This window comes from Notolepis coatsorum (genome assembly GCF_963971535.1).
Source record: "Notolepis coatsorum genome assembly, chromosome: 15".
Taxonomy (NCBI): Eukaryota; Metazoa; Chordata; class Actinopteri; order Aulopiformes; family Paralepididae; genus Notolepis; species Notolepis coatsorum.
The window spans coordinates 20,122,358-20,145,893 of NC_140179.1; the positions used below are offsets into that span (position 1 = coordinate 20,122,358).

At 48.4% G+C, this 23,536-nt stretch overlaps 1 protein-coding gene across 1 annotated transcript in view; it reads right to left on the reverse strand.

The window, feature by feature from the left end:
• The window catches only part of LOC311241963 (NXPE family member 3-like), a gene marked incomplete at both ends in the record, with an annotated part of 64,194 nt that overhangs the window by 22,805 nt on the left and 17,853 nt on the right, over positions 1-23,536 (reverse strand). Inside the window, one exon of the mRNA XM_084330921.1 lies at positions 7,938-8,239. Coding sequence (XP_084187047.1) covers positions 7,938-8,239 — 302 coding nt within the window. The remainder of the gene's footprint in view (positions 1-7,937; positions 8,240-23,536) is intronic.

Sequence of the window (23,536 nt, forward strand, 5' to 3'; positions counted from 1 at the left end):
AGCAGTGGCGGACTGGGACACAAATTCAGCCCGGGACATTCAGACGCACCAGCCCACACACCGGCCCACGCACCGGCCCACGCACCGGCCCCGAAACCGGCCCACACAACGGCCGTTATGAAACACTTGTCCAGTATTAAACAACCCAAGGCTGTGGCTAAGGAGTCAACATCAGGGAGACCAAATCTACACACCGCCCCTAGATGTGCACTCATGCACAGTGCACACACACACACACACACAGAGACACACACATACATATACCGTTACTTCCTGTCATTGGCATATGTTTTTTTTTTACTAACATCTTAGTGCCTCATTAGCCTAGGGATTAAGGATACATGAAGTATTAACTACACCATAATAATATTGAGGTTTTGATCCATAGAAAAGGTCTGTGCTACACAATTTCAGTTAGATTGGATTTATTGTCCTTTAATTTGGCACTCATGACATTAGTTGCTTGCCGTTTAATCAACATCGAAAGACCCCCCACTTCCTCCCAGACACCCATTCCAAGAGCTTGTTTTCTCTCTTTCTCTCTCTCTCTCTCTCTCTCTCTCTCTCTCTCTCTCTCTCTCTCTCTCTCTCTCTCTCTCTCTCTCTCTCTCTCTCTCTCTCTCTCTCTCTCTCTCTCTCTCTCTCTCTCTCTCTCTCTCTGTGTATGTGTCTCTCTGTGTGTGTGTGTGTGTGTGTGTGTGTGTGTGTGTCTCTCTCTGTGTCTCTCCCTCTCTCTGTGTGTCTCTCTCTGTGTCTCTCTCTCTCTGTGTCTCTCTCTCTCTCTTTCTCTCTCTGTGTGTCTGTCTGTCTGTCTGGACTGGGCTCTCTCTCTCCCCTCAGGGTCAGCTGTGCTGGACTGGGCACTCTCTCTCCCCTCAGGGTCAGCTGTGCTGGACTGGGCTCTCTCTCTTCCCTCAGGGTCAGCTGTGCTGGACTGGGCTCTCTCTCTCCCCTCAGGGTCAGCTGTGCTGGACTGGGCGCTCTCTCTCCCCTCAGGGTCAGCTGTGCTGGACTGGGCTCTCTCTCTCCCCTCAGGGTCAGCTGTGCTGGACTGGGCTCTCTCTCTCCCCTCAGGGTCAGCTGTGCTGGACTGGGCTCTCTCTCTCCCCTCAGGGTCAGCTGTGCTGGACTGGGCGCTCTCTCTCCCCTCAGGGTCAGCTGTGCTGGACTGGGCGCTCTCTCTTTCCTCAGAGTCAACTGCATAAGAAGAACATCAGCAATCAATAATAATGGCTTGAATTCATACAGCGTTTTTCAGCCTTTTGAAAACACCCAAAGTAGTAGTAGTAGTAGTAGTAGTAGTAGTAGTAGTAGTAGTAGTAGTAGTAGTAGTAGTAGTAGTAGTAGTAGTAGTAGTAGTAGTAGTAGTTTATTCAGTCATCATCTCACACAATACAATATACACCATCATTTAACAATATTTGATTTTACAGTGACTGAGAAGGTACAGACTGAAGCAATGCTTATATAGCCTATGCCTGTCCTATATTCTTAACAAAAATTAAAAAAAAATTAAGACTCCAAAACAGTATTATAAAAGAAAATAGCAAAAAAAAACAGTATTATTCACCCTTGTAGTTTTCAAAAATAGCTTTACAAACCATTTTCTTAAAAACCAAAAGCGAATTACTCATTCTTAACTGTATATCAGCATTGTTCCACAAAGCGCTTCACAGAAACCATCAAGCATTCACGAGCAGCATCAGCAAACACCTGTGGCAGACTGACGGAATCATGTCTGCTATTCAGCGCCAACCACCATCAACAACCTTCATAAATACATTCAACATTAATGGAATAGAGGCGTATTTAGACCACTATCACTAGGGCACGTGCCCTAGTGATGATCATCTGTGCCCCAGTAACACATGTTTTTTATTTTCCCTTTTTTAACATGATCAAATGATCATTTAACATGATCAAATAATTATTATAATATTTTTTACTTCGCTTTGAAATATTATAGTGAAATATTTTGCACTGCATTTATCTTGTTGAAATCCTCCAACAGGCTCTTTTTTGTAAGTTGACTGGTTTGCACACCAATAATACAGTGCAATAATAGAATAGTAGAATAGATAGTAAAATTATGCAATAGAATGGCCAGAGTAAAATAGTGCTACAGTACAATCAACAGCGGGGTGTATTAGAAGGCTATGGTGAAGAGGTACGTTTTTAGCTTATTTCTGAAAATATTAAGAGATCTAGCTTCCCTAATGTCCATAGGTAGTGTGTTCCATAACTTTGGTGCATAGTTAGCAAAGGCTGCATCCCTGATTTTCTTTAGACTGTGGCTTGGAACCTTCAATAGACCAGTAGTAGATGATCACTTACTTGTAACTTCGGGTTTGATCCAAGGAGTAAGTTGCCCCATATTGCTCTGTAACATTTCTCTTTTTGTTATAGGACCGACTAGTAGGATTTCAGTTTTGCCCTCATTTAATTTTAGGAAGTTGTTCGTCATCCATTTGTTTATTGCTAAGAGACAGGCGGAAATGGAGTTTATAGCTGTGTGATCATTTGGTTCAGCGGATATGTACAATTGTGTGTCATCTGCGTAACTATGGAAACATACATTGTGCTTTCTAATGATGTCTCCTCAATGTTCAATGTTCAATGCAATGTTCAATGCAAGTAAAGCACTTTAAACTTTAAGTATGACTAAATGCTTTATTGACTATATATATAGTAACTGTTCCAAAATGCATAGATTTCTATGTATTTTAGGGGTTTGGGTGGCTAGCTCTTTTTAATTAATATAAATGTCAGATTGTTTTATTTATTTCATAGATTTCTATGCATTTCAGGAGTTTGGGGGGCTGGCTCCCCAAAATAATTAAATAACATAACCCTAACCTAACCATAAAACCGAAATAAAGTTAAAAAAAAATAGTTACAAAATCCACCCATTTTCGCCCACAAACCGGCCAAAACCGGCCAAATTTTTTCCGCGGTCGCGCTACGCGCTCCCGCTTCGTAGTTGTTGGTGCCCTTCTGTGCCCTACTGAAGTGCTGGGTCTAGATACGCCCCTGGAATAGGCTAACTACCAACTTAGCTGTAGCAGTTAGCTGTTATATGCAATCACATTTGTTTAACTACGGGGTAGTAGTTGACCTAGTTGTTAGCTTAAGCTAGTTAGCTGTGGTTATCTACAAACATGTAGATGAGACTAATCGAGAACATGGCTAACTGTTGGGAATTCTAAGGTACATCTTATTTAAGCATGTAAAATGGCAACTAATCAATTCAATCAATTAGATTACCAATATTATATCAACATGAAAATTTGAAAGGGAACATAATAGTATTTTATTTGAGTATTTACTATTATAATATTAGTAGCCAATTAATTTGCAGCCCGTCCTAGGTTCTGATTGGCTCTCTAGGTTCGCACTTTAGCTTCTGATGCTGTGGTGGGCACTAGTCCTAACATTGCTAACTAAACTTTTAGTCAGAGAAAAAACTTCACGAGTCACGACTATTTACGTCCACGTGCTGTAAGGAATCAGGAATACGGAAAGCACATTGTCTTGTAATAGAATGACTGAAATCACTGCAAGAACTAGTATAGGCTAGCTAGCCCTCATGAACCGGCACACACCAACAGTAGAATATGCACTAGGCTACTGCACGCACCTGTCATGTTACTGTTGGTTCCTTCCACTTGAACTTCATCATCATTAGCAGCAGCAGCTACTCTAACGCCAGCCCTTCCTCTACTAAACATGTCTGTAATTTTAGAACATTGTTCTGCGTCTTTTACTAGCAATTCTAGCTTTTTCAGCTCCACCCTTTCTTTTTTTGCATTCTCCATTTCTGCGCTTCTAGGCCTACTCGCGGTTGGGAGGAAACGTGAATCTCATTCACTGATGTCTCATGTCTCATTCAAGACTGGCTAACAAAAGCATGTCTTTCACTTAACACCAATAAAACAGTGTGTATGATGTTCACAAAGTCACCAGTAGAGGTCACTCACTCTAATGTGTTTCTGGGAGAGGCGGAGCTGGACATTGTACATTAATTCAAGTATCTTGGGGTCACATTGGACTCTACATTGACCTTCAAAAAGTAATGTGAAGAAAGTGACAAACACAGTCAAGTTTAACATCGAAAACTTCAGGCAGATCAGGCCCTGCCTGCCAGTTAATGCTGCAAGGATGTTTCTGCATTCAATGATTTTATCACACATCGAGTACTGTTTTATCAACTGGTCTCTTTCATATGTCACTACTCTTACACCAATAGAATTACTCTACAAAAAAGCCATAAAAGTATTTGATAGGAAACCAATTTCATTTCATCACTGTAATGTTTTAGAAAAACATAACATGCTAAGTTTCGAGAATTTCCAAGTTTTCAAATATACTTGCTTCATGTACAAGGTTCTGCATGTACTTGCCCCTCCCCCATTGAATGAGTTCATCCAACAGAAAGGAGACACTGGCATTACCACCAGGGCCATCAGTAGAGGGGACTGTAAGGTGCCTTTTCGGTATACTACCATTGCAAAAACTGTGTTCTCTGTTAAAAGTGGTAACTACTGGAATAGCCTACCAGTTGTGATTAGAGAGTGCCCTACATACTCCATGTTCAAGACCCATCTTAAACTGCATCTTAAGGCAAACCAGAACTGTGATAATTTTTAATCTGATTTAGTTTATGCAACTTGTTTATTGTTTTATTGCCGGCCCACACACTGGCCCACACACCGGCCCACATAATGGCCCACACACCGGCCCACATACGGCCCACACACTGGCCCACACACTACACCGGCCCACACACTACACCGGCCCACACACTGGCCCACACACTGGCCCACACACCGGCCCACACACTGGCCCACACACCGGCCCACACACTGGCCCACACACCGGCTCACACACCGGCCCACATACTGGCCCACACACTGGCCCACACACCGGCCCACATACTGGCCCACACACTGGCCCACACACCGACTCACACACCGGCCCACACACTGGCCCACAGACTGGCCCACATACTGGCCCACACACCGGCCCACATACTGGCCCACACACCGGCCCACAGACTGGCCCACATACTGGCCCACACACCGGCCCACATACTGGCCCACACACCGGCCCACATACTGGCCCACACACTGGCCCACACACCGGCACACACACTGGCCCACATTAGTGGCCCACACACCGGCCCACAGACTGGCCCACACACCGGCCCACACACCGACTCACACACTGGCCCACACACCGGCACACACACTGGCCCACATACTGGCCCACACACCGGCCCACACACCGACTCACACACTGGCCCACATTAGTGGCCCACACACCGACTCACACACTGGCCCACACACTGGCCCACACACCGGCCCACATTAGTGGCCCACACACTGGCCCACACACTGGCACAAAAAAAAAAAGTAAAATAAAAAAAAAAGTAAAAAAAAGATTTTTTTTTTTTTTTTTTTTTTTTTGGACCAGCCCACTTTGGTTCCGGCCCATCGGGATTCGTCCCGAACGTCCCGATGGCCAGTCCGCCACTGGGCACCAGGCACACATCACACTACACACTGACTACCATACACTGGCACCAGGCACACATCACACTACACACTGACTACCATACACTGGCACCAGGCACACATCACACTACACACTGACTACCATACACTGGCACCAGGCACACATCACACTACACACTGACTACCATACACTGGCACCAGGCACACATCACACTACACACTGACTACCATACACTGGCACCAGGCACACATCACACTACACACTGACTACCATACACTGGCACCAGGCACACATCACACTACACACTGACTACCATACACTGGCAGCAGGCACACATCACACTACACAATGACTACCATACACTGGCCAGGAACGTCGGGGAACCCCCTACTCTTTACGATAGGCGTCCTGGGTTCTTTAACGACCGAAATTGAGTCAGGACCTCGGTTTAGCGTCTCACCCTAAGGTGTCCCTAGCACCATAACAGGGGCGTTGTTACTGACTATAGTCCAGAGGACAGAGTGCCCCCTGCTGGACAACAACACCACTTTCCCTTGACCGGGGCTCGAACCGGTGATCTTCCGATCATGAGTCCGTAGCTCTGCTCATGTAGCCACGCTGCCGAATAACTAAGGCTTGCAGTGTGAAACGTAGGTCAAGCGAGCACTGCGGCGCAGTGTCACGTCACCCGGTTCTCTCTCCCCCTCCCTTCTCTCTCCCCCTCTCTTCTCTCTCCCCCTCTCTCCTCTCTCCCCATCCCTTCTCTCGCCCCCTCCCTTCTCTCTCCCCCTCTCTTCTCTCTCCCCCTCTCTTCCCCTCCCTTCTCTCCCCTCCCTTCTCTCTCCCCCTCGCTTCTCTCTCCCCCTCTCTTCTCTCTCCCCCTCCCTTCTCTCTCCCCCTCCCTTCTCTCCCATCCCTTCTCTCTCCCCCTCCCTTCTCTCTCCCCCTCTCTTCTCTCTCCCCCTCGCTTCTCTCTCCCCCTCGCTTCTCTCTCCCCCTCCCTTCTCTCTCCCCCTCTCTTCTCTCTCCCCCTGGCTTCTCTCTCCCCCATCGGCGTATTTAGACCACTATCAGTAGGGCACGTGCCCCACTTTTTTTTTTTTTTTTTTTTTTTTTAACATTTTTTTAACATTTTTTTTCTTCCTTTTTTAACATGATCAAATGATCATTTAACATGATCAAATAATTATTATAATATTTTTTACTTCGCTTTGAAATATTATAGTGAAATATTTTGCACTGCATTTATCTTGTTGAAATCCTCCAACAGGCTCTTTTTTGTAAGTTGACTGGTTTGCACACCAATAATACAGTGCAATAATAGAATAGTAGAATAGATAGTAAAATTATGCAATAGAATGGCCAGAGTAAAATAGTGCTACAGTACAATCAACAGCGGGGTGTATTAGAAGGCTATGGTGATGAAGAGGTACGTTTTTAGCTTATTTCTGAAAATATTAAGAGATCTAGCTTCCCTAATGTCCATAGGTAGTGTGTTCCATAACTTTGGTGCATAGTTAGCAAAGGCTGCATCCCTGATTTTCTTTAGACTGTGGCTTGGAACCTTCAATATACCAGTAGTAGATGATCGCAATGTTTATACTTTGTATATAAGGAGGAGGACCTTGAAATCAATTCTAAATGTTACCAGAAGCCAGTGTAGGTTACTTACTTGTAACTTCGGGTTTGATCCAAGGAGTAAGATGCCCCATATTGCTCTGTAACATTTCTCTTTTTGTTATAGGACCGACTAGTAGGATTTCAGTTTTGCCCTCATTTAATTTTAGGAAGTTGTTCGTCATCCATTTGTTTATTGCTAAGAGACAGGCGGAAATGGAGTTTATAGCTGTGTGATCATTTGGTTCAGCGGAGATGTACAATTGTGTGTCATCTGCATAACTATGGAAACATACATTGTGCTTTCTAATGATGTCTCCTCAATGTTCAATGTTCAATGCAATGTTCAATGCAAGTAAAGCACTTTAAACTTTAAGTATGACTAAATGCTTTCTTGACTATATATATAGTAACTGTTCCAAAATGCATAGATTTCTATGTATTTTAGGGGTTTGGGTGGCTAGCTCTTTTTAATATAAATGTCAGATTGTTTTATTTATTTCATAGATTTCTATGCATTTCAGGAGTTTGGGGGGCTGGCTCCCCAAAATAATTAAATAACATAACCCTAACCTAACCCTAAAACCGAAATAAAGTTAAAAAAAAATAGTTACAAAATCCACCCATTTTCGCCCACAAACCGGCCAAAACCGGCCAATTTTTTTTTGGTGCCCTTCTGTGCCCTACTGAAGTGCTGGGTCTAGATACGCCCCTGCTCTCCCCCTCCCTTCTCTCTCCCCCTCCCTCCTCTCTCCCCTCCCTTCTCTCTCCCCCCTCTCTTCTCTCTCCCCCTCGGGTTCATTCACCTCTTAAAAAGCATGTCCTCCTTGGGCCTGAGGTTCTGCCTGAACCCTCCGCGGACGTGCATGCTCCTGGTGTGGCAGCCCAGCTGCTGGGGCCTGTAGCAGAACCAGGGCTCCCCCTGGTGGAGGTCCGTGAAGTTGCACAGCGGCCGCGGCCCAGGCGGCAGGCAGACGTTGCAGACGGTGCTCTCGCTCTGTGAGCCGGAGCGGAACAGGCTCTTGAAGAAGATGCGGTCCGGCTGCTCGCTCGTCAGCCTGCTCAGCACGGAGACGGCCTCGCTGGGATGGACCAGCGTCACCTCCACCTGCAGGTTCAGGTTCAAGTTACAGTACAGCAACTTGCAATGGGCCTGGTCTACAAGATACACTACACGACCAAGGTACCCATGTACATGTCAAAATACTTCCCAAAGGTCAGTGAATACCACGATCACAACACCAGAGGGAGCCCCTACAAATCATGTTAAACCCAGATTCGGCTCAAACAAGGGACTAAACACGTTTCGCAATTATGCCACATCAATGTGGAACGCCCTACCCAAAGCTGTAAAGGAATGTGTGAATCACTACCCACTTTCAAAACCACTCTCAAAGAACAGCAATTCGAAACTGGCCCCTGTAAATGTCCTAACACAACCCCCTCCAATGTACAGTAAATGACCAAGTATGGTTTTGTCAATATTCCAATGTACAGTTTTGCTTGTACAGTTGTACAGTGTTCCCCACCCACCCCTCCCAGAAAAAATTGAAAATCAGGCGGAGAAAAAGAGGATACAAAAAAGAATAAAGACCAAACACTACACAAAATATACAATATACAACTACGAACTAAAGTACACAATAAAGTACAAATGCAAACAATGAAGTACAAAATGCAAACTTTCTAAAATGTTAAAATGCAGAAATTAGGTAGAGATGTGCAGACATGAGGTAGGGATGTGCTGAATAATAATAATAATAATAACTTTATTTGTATAGCACCTTTCTTACAGGGGATTGCAGTTCAAAGTGCTTTACATCAGTAAGACATAAGACATACAATCTGTGTAAAACAAGCAGCAAGAGCTAAGCATAAAGTGGGATAAAATAATGCAGATATATTAATCAAATCATATCAGAACCTCACGTTCCAATAGGCTTCTTGAAGTTCTGTAATCTAATCATGATAAAGGTCATAGTATGCATATCATAAAAATGATATCGAAAAATATCGGTATTCAAATTTTAATTTAATTTTTTACATTTATTTAACCTTTATTTACCCAGGCAAGCCAGTAAGAACAAATTATTATTTTATTTATTGTCAAAGTATGCATAAAGTATGCAGAGTGTAACATGTGGAAGGTCACACTACCTCCCTCCAGATCCTTCCCTCGCTGTGCAGGTGCCCCGACCAAACTGTAGGAGTCGCTGTTTACAACAACCAGGACCCACCCACCAGCTTTCCCACCCCTAACACTGCCAATTGTGTTAGTATGAGCGACCAGCCAAGCTGGTAGCAATGCCGAGAGCTGGGCTCGAACCCAGCGTCTCCTGCGTTGGTGGCGAGTGCCTTGCCCACTACACCACCTAGCCGCCCCTGAATTACTGTTTTAACAGTTTAAAGTCGTCTTTACCTTCTCTGTTTGGTATCCACAGTTTAAAACCTGACAGTCTTCCCTCCTGTTTGATACCCACTTTGACCCTTCGAACCTCCCACTCAGAGCAAACCTCCCTTTCAGGGCGCGGTTCCCTCTCTCAGGGCGCGGTTCTAGGCCTGGGTCTTACAGTTTTAAAGCCTGACAGTCTTTCTTGCATGATACCACACATCAATAATACCCGACAGTTTTGAACCTGTAATAAAAAACAGTAGACAGAGTAAAATAGTGCAGTGCAATAACAATAATAATAAATAATAAAGACACCAAGACTTGGTCTCTAAAGCCTTTCACATTTCCTGCTCATGGTCCCAAAACCTCCTGCCTATCTAGTACAGATGTCCAGCCTCGTATATATAAAATACAAGAGAATAAAAACATAAAGGGGAATAAAAACATGGGGAATAAAACATAGATAAATAGTGCAATGTCAATCACAGAGAAATAGTGCAGTATAATAGTGTAAAGTCAGTCAAATGCTTTGGTAAAGAGATAGACATTTTTAAAAGGCAGCTTATTAAAACCTAACGTATTGGCTTCCCTAATACTGTTGGGTAACATGTTCCACAGTTTTGGGGCGTAGTTTACAAACTGCATCACCAATCTTCTTATGACTCTTTCTGGTGACCTCTAATAGACCTGCATCTGATGATCGCAGTGTTCTGGCGGGTGCGTGTGTCATTTATTAGAGAGTCAGCAATGTTGCTGGGTCCTTGTCCATTTAGAGCTTTGTGAGGAGAAGCACCTTAAAATCAATTCTAAAAGTTACAGGAAGCCAGTGTAGAGTAGCTAAGACAGGACTAATGTGTTCCCTCCTTTTGGTATTGGTTAGTAGTCTAGCTGCAGAGTTTTGAATGAGCTGGAGTCTTTTAGTAGTTTTCTTGGGGAGACCAGTGAATAGTGCATTGCAGTAGTCTATTCGGCTAGATATAAAAGTATGAATTAGCTTCTGAATTTAGATTTATGAATGGTCGTACCTTCGCTATGTTTCTGAGATGAAAGAAAGCTATTTTGGTCAAATTGTTTAAATGGGGGTTGAAGTTCAAATCTGAGTCCAGGATGACACTGAGACTTGTCACCTCCAGTTTAATCCAAGTTGTTGTGAAGGGCCAGATTAAACTGAGAATATCCCTTTATTGTTTGATATACTTTGTATATTATTTATATATATACACGGAATATCCCTTTACCTGCGTTCAGACCAGAGTAATATTCGCTCTCCTATTGGACAGCACCCCCAGACGCCAGCGCGCAAGCCCCCAACGGCAAGTTCAAAGACAACTGGAGGCATGTCGGAACATGCCCGGAGTCAGCGTAGTAATACGAGACAAGGACTGAGGTTGGGACTAGATATTCACTTAAGTATAAATACAGCGCAAGGTGCGCACACCGTGCTTAGTCGCTTAGTTCAATTCAGTTACGTTCAGTACCTTACCCACCTTCACCACGAGTCAACGTGCAGTGAAGTGAGCAACCTTGCGTCTAACAGAGCATTGAGAACCGCGTGCGAATAGAATGATAAAAGTGTCAGAGTTTAATGAAGTAACGTTGAGTTCGACTTAATCTAATGTGAAGTAAATAGTCGATAATTTATTGTATATCGTGCGGCCACAGTTCTTTCGTGTGTAACATTACCCAGCGGTTCGTCGTGTCTTTAGCTAGTGTACTTAACCAGGCTGTGTGGCCTAAATACGTCGCCCACACCCGAGGAGTCCTAGGCGGAGAACCGTTGGACATGTACACAGGAGAATCGGCGTCGGCGATTGCAGAACCATTCCTGGTTGGATTATATTGATTTGGGACGTGGTACCCGGAGAAGAGCATCGTTGATTTCCACTATCGTTTGGGATTCAACCTCGTGAGGATTACAACTCGGGCCTGCCTCGTGGACGGGGCTGGCTAGCTGTCATCAATGCTGTCGGGCATTTGGATTACAATTATTGCTTTTGCTGCTGATCAAGGGAGTTTACAAGGACCGACTCCTGTACCTGGAGTCTCTTTATTCCTCATTGAATCAGACGGAGTACCCGAACATTCCTCTACCCTCCAGGCCTTACACCCCGGAGGGAACCCATTGTCTCAGTCGGTACCAGTGTTGCCCTATATAATTGCTACTATACGACAGGTGGTGTCAACTTAGACCCATCGTAGGATTCCTGCTATTCTTAGTGACTCATGCTCTTGACTGACTTTACGTATATTCTTCGCCATACAAGCGCGACCCTAATTCTCATTCTGTAACCTAACGTTGCCTAATAATAATAAATTACCCTCAAATACTATTTCTTTGTCAATGCCGTATTCTTGTGGGTGTTCACCATCTATATTTGATGTACTGTCTGGCCAGTAATTAAAGTACATAACTAGCAGTGGTTTAATCTATCACAATCTTTAATACAGTCAGGGTTTTGTAACCCCTCAGTTACAATTGGTCCTTCGAGCCGGAGGGTATCAGTGTAATATTTAATATAATATTAATATTAACATGGCCAGCGGTGAACACTCCCCAAGCGGCTCCCCTAAGCTAGAACGCCCGCAGCGCAAACGTCAGCTACCTCCATATCTGGAGGAATTCGCTTTCGTTCTACCCCCTAGCTTATCTAAACAGACGTTAAATACGGATAAAGCGGATAGTCTAAGCATGTCCAATCCTATCGACTTGGCGACCCTGCCAGTAGAGACCCCAGTGGGTTCAAACGAAACTGACTCAGCTCACGGGGGGGACCAGGTGGGACATGACGTGACTATACCTCCAGACAGCGTCACCGGGATAGACCCCGGAGCGCTCCAGGATAAAGAAAGCGCTCCAGGGATAGAACCCGACACACAACCAAGAGAAGAGAACCGCGCCCAGGAGATAGACCTCGGAGCGCGCCAGGAGAACAGATCTCCAACAAGCCCTGTCAGCACCCGATCACCTCCGTCAGTGTCATCCCCCATCGAGGCGGACCAGAGACTGGCGCAAGCCTTGATCGCCACACTGACAGCCTCCACCGAAAGAGACCGACTTCAGGGTGAGCGCGACCGGCTTCAAGCAAAGACGCTTAGTGAGCGCGAACACTCTGCCACGGAAAGAGAGCGCCTCCACGCGCAACTCCAAGCGCAAGCCCTTAGTGAGCGCGAACACTCTGCCGTGGAACGAGAGCGCCTCCGGGCGCAACAATTAAGTGAGCGCGAACACTCTGCCATGGAACGAGAGCGCCTCCAGGCTCAACAGATGAGCGAGCGCGAACAACGAGAGCGCCTCCAGGCGCAACAATTAAGCGAGCGCGAACACTCTGCAGCGGAACGAGAGCGCCTTCACGCGCAACTCCAAGCGCAAGCCCTTAGTGAGCGCGAACACTCTGCAACCGAACGAGAATCGGCGTCGGCGATTGCAGAACCATTCCTGGTTGGATTATATTGATTTGGGACGTGGTACCCGGAGAAGAGCATCGTTGATTTCCACTATCGTTTGGGATTCAACCTCGTGAGGATTACAACTCGGGCCTGCCTCGTGGACGGGGCTGGCTAGCTGTCATCAATGCTGTCGGGCATTTGGATTACAATTATTGCTTTTGCTGCTGATCAAGGGAGTTTACAAGGACCGACTCCTGTACCTGGAGTCTCTTTATTCCTCATTGAATCAGACGGAGTACCCGAACATTCCTCTACCCTCCAGGCCTTACACCCCGGAGGGAACCCATTGTCTCAGTCGGTACCAGTGTTGCCCTATATAATTGCTACTATACGACAGGTGGTGTCAACTTAGACCCATCGTAGGATTCCTGCTATTCTTAGTGACTCATGCTCTTGACTGACTTTACGTATATTCTTCGCCATACCAGCGCGACCCTAATTCTCATTCTGTAACCTAACGTTGCCTAATAATAATAAATTACCCTCAAATACTATTTCTTTGTCAATGCCGTATTCTTGTGGGTGTTCACCATCTATATTTGATGTACTGTCTGGCCAGTAATTAAAGTACATAACTAGCAGTGGTTTAATCTATCACAATCTTTAATACAGTCAGGGTTTTGTAACCCCTCAGTTACAATTGGTCCTTCGAGCCGGAGGGTATCAGTGTAATATTTAATATAATATTAATATTAACATGGCCAGCGGTGAACACTCCCTAAGCGGCTCCCCTAAGCTAGAACGCCCGCAGCGCAAACGTCAGCTACCTCCATATCTGGAGGAATTCGCTTTCGTTCTACCCCCTAGCTTATCTAAACAGACGTTAAATACGGATAAAGCGGATAGTCTAAGCATGTCCAATCCTATCGACTTGGCGACCCTGCCAGTAGAGACCCCAGTGGGTTCAAACGAAACTGACTCAGCTCACGGGGGGGACCAGGTGGGACATGACGTGACTATACCTCCAGACAGCGTCACCGGGATAGACCCCGGAGCGCTCCAGGATAAAGAAAGCGCTCCAGGGATAGAACCCGACACACAACCAAGAGAAGAGAACCGCGCCCAGGAGATAGACCTCGGAGCGCGCCAGGAGAACAGATCTCCAACAAGCCCTGTCAGCACCCGATCACCTCCGTCAGTGTCATCCCCCAGCGAGGCGGACCAGAGACTGGCGCAAGCCTTGATCGCCACACTGACAGCCTCCACCGAAAGAGACCGACTTCAGGGTGAGCGCGACCGGCTTCAAGCAAAGACGCTTAGTGAGCGCGAACACTCTGCCACGGAAAGAGAGCGCCTCCACGCGCAACTCCAAGCGCAAGCCCTTAGTGAGCGCGAACACTCTGCCGTGGAACGAGAGCGCCTCCGGGCGCAACAATTAAGTGAGCGCGAACACTCTGCCATGGAACGAGAGCGCCTCCAGGCTCAACAGATGAGCGAGCGCGAACAACGAGAGCGCCTCCAGGCGCAACAATTAAGCGAGCGCGAACACTCTGCAGCGGAACGAGAGCGCCTTCACGCGCAACTCCAAGCGCAAGCCCTTAGTGAGCGCGAACACTCTGCAACCGAACGAGAGCGCCTCCAGGCGCAACAAAGGAGTGAGGACGACCGCATAAGACTGGAGGAGAGGTGCCTTCAGACGGAAGAGAACATCGAACGAGAACGCGCCAATGCACAGCGCGAAGCAGAGCGCGACCGGCTGCAGGCGCAGATGATAGAACAATTGATCGCCAGGGCGACACCCCCTCTCTCCGCACGGAGCTCCCGGAGATCATCACGACAAGGGTCTAGGGCACCTTCCCCTACCCGACAAAGCGACCCGGGACCTGGCCAACAGGAGGAACCTGTCTACGTCCTCGAGCCCCCTCCCCGACCGGTCCATACGAGACCCAGCCAACGGGAAGAACCGGCCTACGTCGCCGAGAGACTGACTAGAAGACTCCAGGACCTAGAAGAGGAAGAGGAAGAGGAGGAATATCAAGCCCACCAGCAAGAACGTACTCTGGACCAGGAGGCCCAGTACAGCCCCGACTTCAGCCCAGAGTCACTGCACTACAAACCCCCGACCCAACTCACGGGTGAGTTTGACGTACAGTCAGCACCGAGGAACAGCACCTGGGGACCCGGCCTCTGGTACCCACCAAGTACTAACCCACGACCACATGTACGGGGAGATTCGCCCAGGAGGCCTCTTCCCCTACGCTCACCAATGTACCAGCCATCCATGGCATCGTACCTTGGCACACCGACGTTCCCAGACTTTACGCGCGAGGACAGAGCACAGTACATGGAATTACGCATGTGTTTGGAGACTATGATGTCCGATGTCCCCGACGAGTCGTACAAATATGCCATCCTCCTCAAGCATCTCAAGGTGCCCAGAGCGCATAACATAGCGCTGGCATATTCCAACTCAAGCACCCCATACTCCGCGGCTCTGGTGGCCCTCGACCAGCGTTATGGACGCATATGGGATTACGTGATCCAAGAAATACGGGATATCGACCGCCTCCCCCCAGCCAAAGACAATAGAGCACTTGATGACCTCTCTATCAAGGTACAATCCCTAGTAGGGATGCTGGGGTCCCAAAAGGAGAAGGGGAGATATGAACTGTATGCCAATTCTAATGTGGAGCGAATACTGGAGAAGCTCCCTCCAGCCCGCCAAGAGCGTTTTCGGCGGCAGAGAGACCACTGTGATCCCAACGGCCCCGAGCCATCCCTCCTAGACCTGGCCGCTTTCCTCGCAAGGGAAGTTAGTAGCCTACGACTGGACACATTCGTGTGGAGTGGATCTAGCCCAAGAGATGGACCTCGGAGGTCCAACGATAACCGCCGGTCAGTGACCGTTATGCACCAGGCCGAGTCAGTACCGCAGCACAAGAACCACAGCACCCCCCAGACCAAGGGGAAGTGGAAGATTGTATGCCAGTACTGTGAAAAGGAACATTGGCTGTCTCAATGTGACACCTTCAAGAAGCTGACCGCTGACGAGGTGAGTCAGTGGATCAAAGCCAACCGCCGCTGCTTCCGCTGCGCGCGCAGCCATATGGCAGCTGAGTGCCGCTTAAAGAAAAGATGCAGCAAGTGCGACGGCGCCCACTTGGAGGTCCTACACGACAGCAACAAGAAGAAACCCGTACCCCCAAGCAGCTCGAGAGTGAACGTCATGTACATAGACCCTGCGAAGAGCGGGGGCTCCCGAGTGCTCTTGAAGGTGGTCCGAGTGATCTTAAGCTATGAGGACAAGGTCATGGACACTTACGCCGTCCTAGACGATGGGTCAGAAAAGACTCTCCTCCTCGCATCCGCCGCAGCCCGGCTGGGTCTGCGGGGGAGCGAAGAAACAATGACAATCCGTACCATTAGAAGAGACCTGAAGACCATAAAGGGTGAAAATGTCTCCTTCACGATAGCAGCGGTCGGGCAGCCCGAGAAGCAGTATAGCATCACTAACGCCTTCACCAGCCACGACATAGGCCTGTCACAGTACACCTACCCCATCCCAAAGCTGATGGAAAAATACGTGCACCTACAGTAGAAGCCCTTAGAAGTCAGGCATTTACTGCTACTCTGCCACTACTTCACCACTCTGATTTTGTGACTCCTATTGTTCTGGACCGGGCCAGATTTCACACCTCCACGGCTGGGGAGATTTTCATCTTACATTTTTATTCGTCCCAAATGTCCCAGCCCCATCCGATTTCTTAGATTTTTTCACTGTTTATTTATCATGTATTGCAACACTAATATATGGTCAGTACGTCAAGTCAGACTGCCCATATAAAAATTATTTTGGGGGTCTGAGGGCAGTAGCCCCCGACCCCCTCCCTGGGGAAGCACTTAAATTAAGTACCAGCCCCCGAAAATTAACACCTGAGTGAGTTCTAAAGTGACATTGGAGTGGTAGATGAGTGGCAGTGGGGACGTGATTCTCGAGGGCTTCTACTGTACGTCAACTACCTATACCGCTCATCGACGACGCCACCCCGACCCTGCTCATAGGATCCGACCACGCACACCTCATCGTCCCAACGGACCGGGTCCACATCGGGCCCAGAGGCTGTCCAGCAGCGGTCGAGACCCGCCTGGGTTGGACACTACAAGGCCCCCTCTCCGGGTCTTCCAACCGACCGACAGCCACTCGCTGTCTCTACACGAGGATAAACGAAGAAGACACCACCCTCTTACAGCACGTCGAGAGGCTATGGACATTAGACGCGATGCCCTTTAGGAATGAAAAGAAACTCGTTCACTCAAAGGAAGACACTTATGCCATAACCCTCCTCGAGCAGAGGACAAAGAGAGTCGAGGTCAATGGAGTGATGAGATACGCAACTCCACTCTTGAGGCGAGAGGGTATGCCCACCCTCCACGCCTCAAAAGAAGCGACAGAGCGATATCTACTGAACACCGAGCGGCGTCTAGCCAAAGACCCCACTCAAGCCACGGTGTACCGCGCTGAGATCGACAAGCTGATCACAGCGGGACACATAAAGAAAATTGACATTCAAGAGGCCGACCAGACGATCGAATCTTGGTACGTGCCCCACCACAAGGTCCACCACAACGGCAAGGATCGCATTGTATTCAACTGCAGCTACCAGATCGGACTACAGAATCTGAATAAAGAACTCTTGCCCGGCCCGACACTCGGCCCCTCTCTCCTCGGCGTACTACTACGTTTCCGCCAAGACAAGGTGGCCATCAGCGGCGACATCAAAGGGATGTTCCTGCAGGTGCGACTAGTGGAGGAGGACAAGCCCTTGCTGCGGTTCCTATGGAGAGAGAGGATCAAAGATGAGCAACCATCCATCTACCAATGGGAGGTCCTCCCCTTCGGAACCACATGCAGCCCATGCTGTGCTACGTTCGCACTGCAAAAACATGTGACAGAAGACCCTGAAGCTGACGAGGAGGTCAGACAAAGTGTAGAGAGGAGTTTCTACGTGGACAACTGTCTGCAAAGCGTCTCGACGCCAGAAGAAGCCGAAGCCCTCCTGCTCAAGCTCCGCGCCTCACTGATCAAAGGCGGCTTTGATCTCCGGCAGTGGGCCAGCAGTGACCCTCAAGTACTTCGCAGCCTCTCCCCAGAGACAAAGGCGACCTGGATGGCGACCACCCCAGGTGAAGCACAGGAAATGACATTGGGCCTAGTCTGGCGCTTCAAAACAGACTCGCTCCATTACAAATACACACCCCTGACCACGGAGCAGGGAAGGTCGACCCCTCTACCGACCACCAGACGGAGCGTATACAGAACACTCGCAAGTCAATACGACCCGCTGGGGTGTATCCTACCTTACACCACTCGGGCGAAAATGATTGTACGAGAGCTGTGGGACAAGGAACAGGGCTGGGACGACCCCATACCCGACCACCTAGCTTCCACCTGGAGAGAGTGGGAGAGAGAACTCAACTCGCTCCAAAATGTGAACATACGCCGAAGCTACTTCCCACCCACAGTGTGGCTGGAGACGTGCCAGATGGACCTGCACGTCTTCAGCGACGCCTCAGAAGTGGCCTACGGTTCGGTGGCTTACTTGCGGGCCCGAGAGGAGGGAGGAGAAATACACACAGCCTTCATCCTGGCTCGCTCAAGGATAGCCCCCCGCAAGCAACAATCGATCCGCGTCTAGAGCTCTGCGCAGCTCTGGTAGGCGCGCAACTCGCCACGTTAATCCAACGTGAACTCACCATCCCGGTGCAAAGAACAATCTTGTGGTCAGACTCCATGACCGTACTCACATGGATCCAGTTCGATTCTTGTAGATACAAGGTCTTCGTGGGAGTCAGAATCACAGAGATTCAAGACCTAGTAGGATCAGCGTGCTGGAGGTACGTGGACACGAAACAGAACCCAGCCGATGTCATCACACGGGGGATGTCCCTAGATGACCTCACACGTCACAATATCTACAGTGACGGTCCTGAGTTTCTCAAGCTCCCGGAGGAAGAGTGGCCTACCCCCACCCCTCGGGAGGCTAGTCAAGAGGAGGCAGAGATCAAGAAATCTATGTTCTGTGGGTTGACGCACACCACAGTCCCCACTGACCCTAACATAGACGACTGCCTCACCTTTGAGAGTGCGCAGCTAAAGACATTCCTGTGGCACCACCCTGAGGTTCCCCCCACTACCGACATTAACGCAGCGAACTACGAAGAGGCAGAACTCCTTCTGCTACAGCGAGCCCAAAGAGACTCGTTCCCCAACGAGCTAGACTGCCTGCAGGGAACAAAGCCAATCCCGTCAGACAGCAGACTGCTCCACTTGGCCCCCGAGCGCGACACCCATGGCCTCATCAGGGTGGGTGGTCGTCTGAGACGGGCCCCGGACTTAACGGATGACGTCAAGTTTCCTATAGTCCTCAACAGCCGACACAAGGTCCAGTCCCGGCGCCATGGGCGGGCATTAGGGGGCCGGGCCCGCCCATTGAGTCAGCTGTGCCCGCCCTGGTTAAAAAAAAAAAAAAAGAAAAAAACGTTTTTTTTTTTTATCAAAGTCAACTATCCAAATCCTTAGTCGGGGACAGCCCTAGTGGGCACTGATGTCAACAACAACACTACTGAAGCTAGCATGGCACTCTGTGAGAATTCGTTTTCTACCCTCAAGAACGTCTTTACAGAACAACGCCTTAGTATGCTTCATCGACGCAACTAAGGCCAATTTAATTCAGTTGGCATTTGAGAAGGACTTAACAAAAAAGTTCAGGAATGAGGGGCAGTGTTTTAAGAAGATTTCACTCTGTCCCCAAACACCGCTTGCCTCTCTACTTATGATGGTGAGTATACCTGTGGAGGAATTCTGTTTGCTTTTTTATGCACCTTATTTTTGTCAGTTCAGTTCAGTTTGTCAGTCAATTCAGAAGTGTTGAATAAATGGAGACTTTTCAAAGATATAGAATAGAATAGAATAGAATAGAAATGTATTATCCTGAGGGAAATTTGACACTGCAAATCACTCAACATTAAACATTTAGACAGAACAAGTCACAAATAAGAATAACAAAACAAATGGCCTAAGAATAGAATAAAATGAAATAGAATAAAAATAGAATAAAAGATACAGTAAATAAATACAGTAAAAATATACTGAAGTCTACAGTAGGTGTAATAATGCACAGTGCTGTTTAAAAAGTAAGAGTCCAGGAAGATGGTAACTGTCACTCTGTGCTCAGTGATGCAGTGAGGCACAGTGATGCATTGTATAGTCTGATGGCTGTCGGAATGAAGGACTTCCTGTGCCGTTCAGTGCAGTCCTAACATGCTCCTCCTGTCAGCCAAGTCTGTGTATAGTGGGTGGGAGGGGTTTTCCCTGATGGCCTGGAGCTTAGCAAGGTTCCTCCTCTCCGCCACCCTAGCTAGAGTCCAGCTCCACCCCAACCACGCTACTGGCCTTCTTGACCATCTTATCCAGCCTGTTTGTGTCCCCTGCTCTCAGTCCGCTGCCCCAGCAGGTCTGTTATATATATCCGTTCAGTCTGTTTTTGTATAAGTGAAAGTTCTTAAGATAGAGAGAAATTAGATTTTTCAATTGCCTCTCTGCTGTTTAGTTCAGCACCGTGGGCAGCGCCAAGCAAGCCACAGCGCCGCTGTCCCAGCTGAAACGTATAAAAGGGAACCTGTGTTGAAAAACCATTGTGCCCCCCCGAGAACATTTTATGCCCCCCCACTAATTTGTTTCTGCAGCCTGGTCTGACAAGGTCACTGAGCTCATCATAAAGAAATACGACGAGGATGTGCACCACGCTGGGGCAGAGAGAGTCTTCGCTGAGATCCGACGTCGCTATTGGATACTGAACGGAAGAGAAGCAGTACGTCGCTTCCAGCGGACTCGACCAGACTGTCGCCAGTGGCGAGCACAGCCCAGTATACCCAGGATGGCCGACCTGCCTCACCGTTACACCCGACCCGTGGCGAGGCTGATAGAGTTGCCGAGGCTCCCTGACTCCCCTGATGACGATCATGACCCACTGACTTTGTAGATTGCCCTACTCCCCACAACAGACGTTGAGCAGTTGACTGGACTATTAATCTGTCTTCCTTTAACTAATTAGGTGCGGACTAATTAGGAGGCGGCTGTTGTGAAGGGCCAGATTAAACTGAGAATATCCCTTTATTGTTTGATATACTTTGTATATTATTTATATATATATGTGACCGGTGTACTCTCTGACGGCGTTGTGTATTAAGGACGACAGACATGGATGACTGTTGATGGTCTTTATTTTCCTCCTGTTAGATTACAATGCAACACAATGCACCAGCATTAGGAATAGTCATCTGCACTGCAGCACGTGAGCTCTTGGAATCCCCGGAGAGTCTGACTCACAACCAGGAAGCAGGTAAGATGCGTGTCCCGGAGGACCGGAAAAGTAAGGGTGTCGATTTCAAAATAAAAGCCTTAACTCCCAAAAGTGCAATAAAACAAAACGAAAGGAATGAAATCAACTTAAATCAATAAAATAAAATGTTTAGGAGTATTAGTGGAATGTATTAAAGTGTATTTTGTGATGGGGTGTAATTATCTATACAAAGCAACAAGGCACTTGTTACATTCACCCCACAGAATTACACCTACATCGAAGAAAATAAAACTGTGCCTACCTCGTGTCACACTAGTCACAAGCTTACTATGAGAACCACACACTGCGGAACAATCCAACGATACCTGTCACCTAATAAAAGGCCAGGAGGGCACCAGGAGTGGCCAACTCCCACCATACCTCCAGGGATAACGACGGTGCCTTATACACCATCCAGCTACACTTGACCATACCATGACGAGGGCACATACACATAAATAAAACTGTTACTCCTTATCACCACAAAGGACACTGTATCAGGCTGTAAGCGCTATACACAACACTGCAGCTAACCTCACACACGTTTGATAGAGGCTTGTGGCTCGAAGCCCATCATACTCTCAAGTTGGACCATTGTCTCTATCAGCCGAAAGACTGGCTTGATGACCCTACCGAACCTGGACGTGTAGTGTTCAGTGGTCTGTGGACCCTGGCTCTGACCAGGCACACTGACACTCATTAGCTCAGGAGTACGCCCTGGTTGTGTGGACACAACACTGTCATCATGCTGGACTACAGCAGGGGGGGAACTCGGTGGAGCAAGCAACAGTGGGGGACTTGCGGCACTTGCCACTGGAAGCTCACTCAGAGCAGGGGACATCCCCTGGGGGGAATACGGACGTAGCCCGTCATCCTCACTCTCCACTGAAGACTGCTCTTGCACCCATGATGCGGTGCGATCCCCATCTCCCATGGAAGGCTCTGCTGCCACACTGTCCACGTCTGAGGCGCTAGCTTCAGGCATGACTGAGAGGGAGGCTTCCTCTTGCACCCATGATGCGGTGCGACCCCCATCAGGTCCATCTCCCATGGAAGGCTCTGCCGCCACACCGTCCGCGTCTGAGGCGCTAGCTCCAGGCATGACTGAGAGGGAGGCTTCACCAGGCGCACAGGTGTCGCTGTCCGCGGCTAGACCCTCATCATCAAATGACCCGTCCAAGGGGAGGAAGTTGACCTGAAGCAGGAGGTTCCTGTGGACTGTCTTCTCCCGTCCAGTCTGGTCTCTGATCCGATATATGTGGCACTGTGGTCTGGAAGCGATGACGGTGTAGACGTCCGGCTCCCATTTGTCCGCCAGCTTCCGCTTCCCTCTGGCGCCCTTGTTCGCCACCAGGACCCGATCACCCACCGAGAGGGGCAAGCCCTTCATCTTTTTGTTGTACTGGTCAGCCTGATGCGCCTGTTCCACTGAGGTGTGCCTCTGGGCCAACAGCATAGCAGACTGGAGATCGGCCGCCAGGGATTTCACATAGGCATCATAGTCACAGACCACCTCGTCCTGGAGCACATTCTTAATCAACTGGCAGACGCGGGACCCTCCCGAACATCAGGTAAAAGGGGGCAAAGCCAGTCGTCTCATGCTGTGTACAATTGTAGGCGAAGGTCAGGCTCTGGACCATCTGGGGCCATCTGTGCTTAGACTCCGATGGCAGGGAGCGCAGCATTCCACCCAGGGTCCGATTGAATCTCTCAGTGCCACCATTCCCCATAGGGTGATACGGAGTGGTCCGGGACTGCGTGACCCCTGCTAACTCCAGCAGCTCCGCCATCAACTCACTCTGGAAGTTCGCTCCTTGGTCCGAATGCAGGCGCTGTGGGAAGCCATACACACAGAAATAGTTGTCCCACAGCTTTTTAGCAACCTTCTTCGCGGTTTGGTCTTTGCAGGGGAAGGCGTGGGCCAGCTTTGTAAAGTGGTCAGTTATGACCAGAACATCCACAGACTTATTGTTATTATCTTCAGCTGACCAGAAGTCGATGCACACCAGCTCCAGTGGTGCAGAGGTTATTATGCTCTCCAGAGGGGCTCTGGCCGCCGGCTCTGGAGTCTTGCTGAGTACGCATCTGGGACAGTTCCTCACATGGCCCCGCACATCCTTCTCCATGTCATACCAGTAGAAACGCTGACGTACGAGAGACAGCGTTCTAGGTTGACCTTGGTGACCAGCCAAGTCATGCACTCCAGACAGCGCCTCCGACTTCA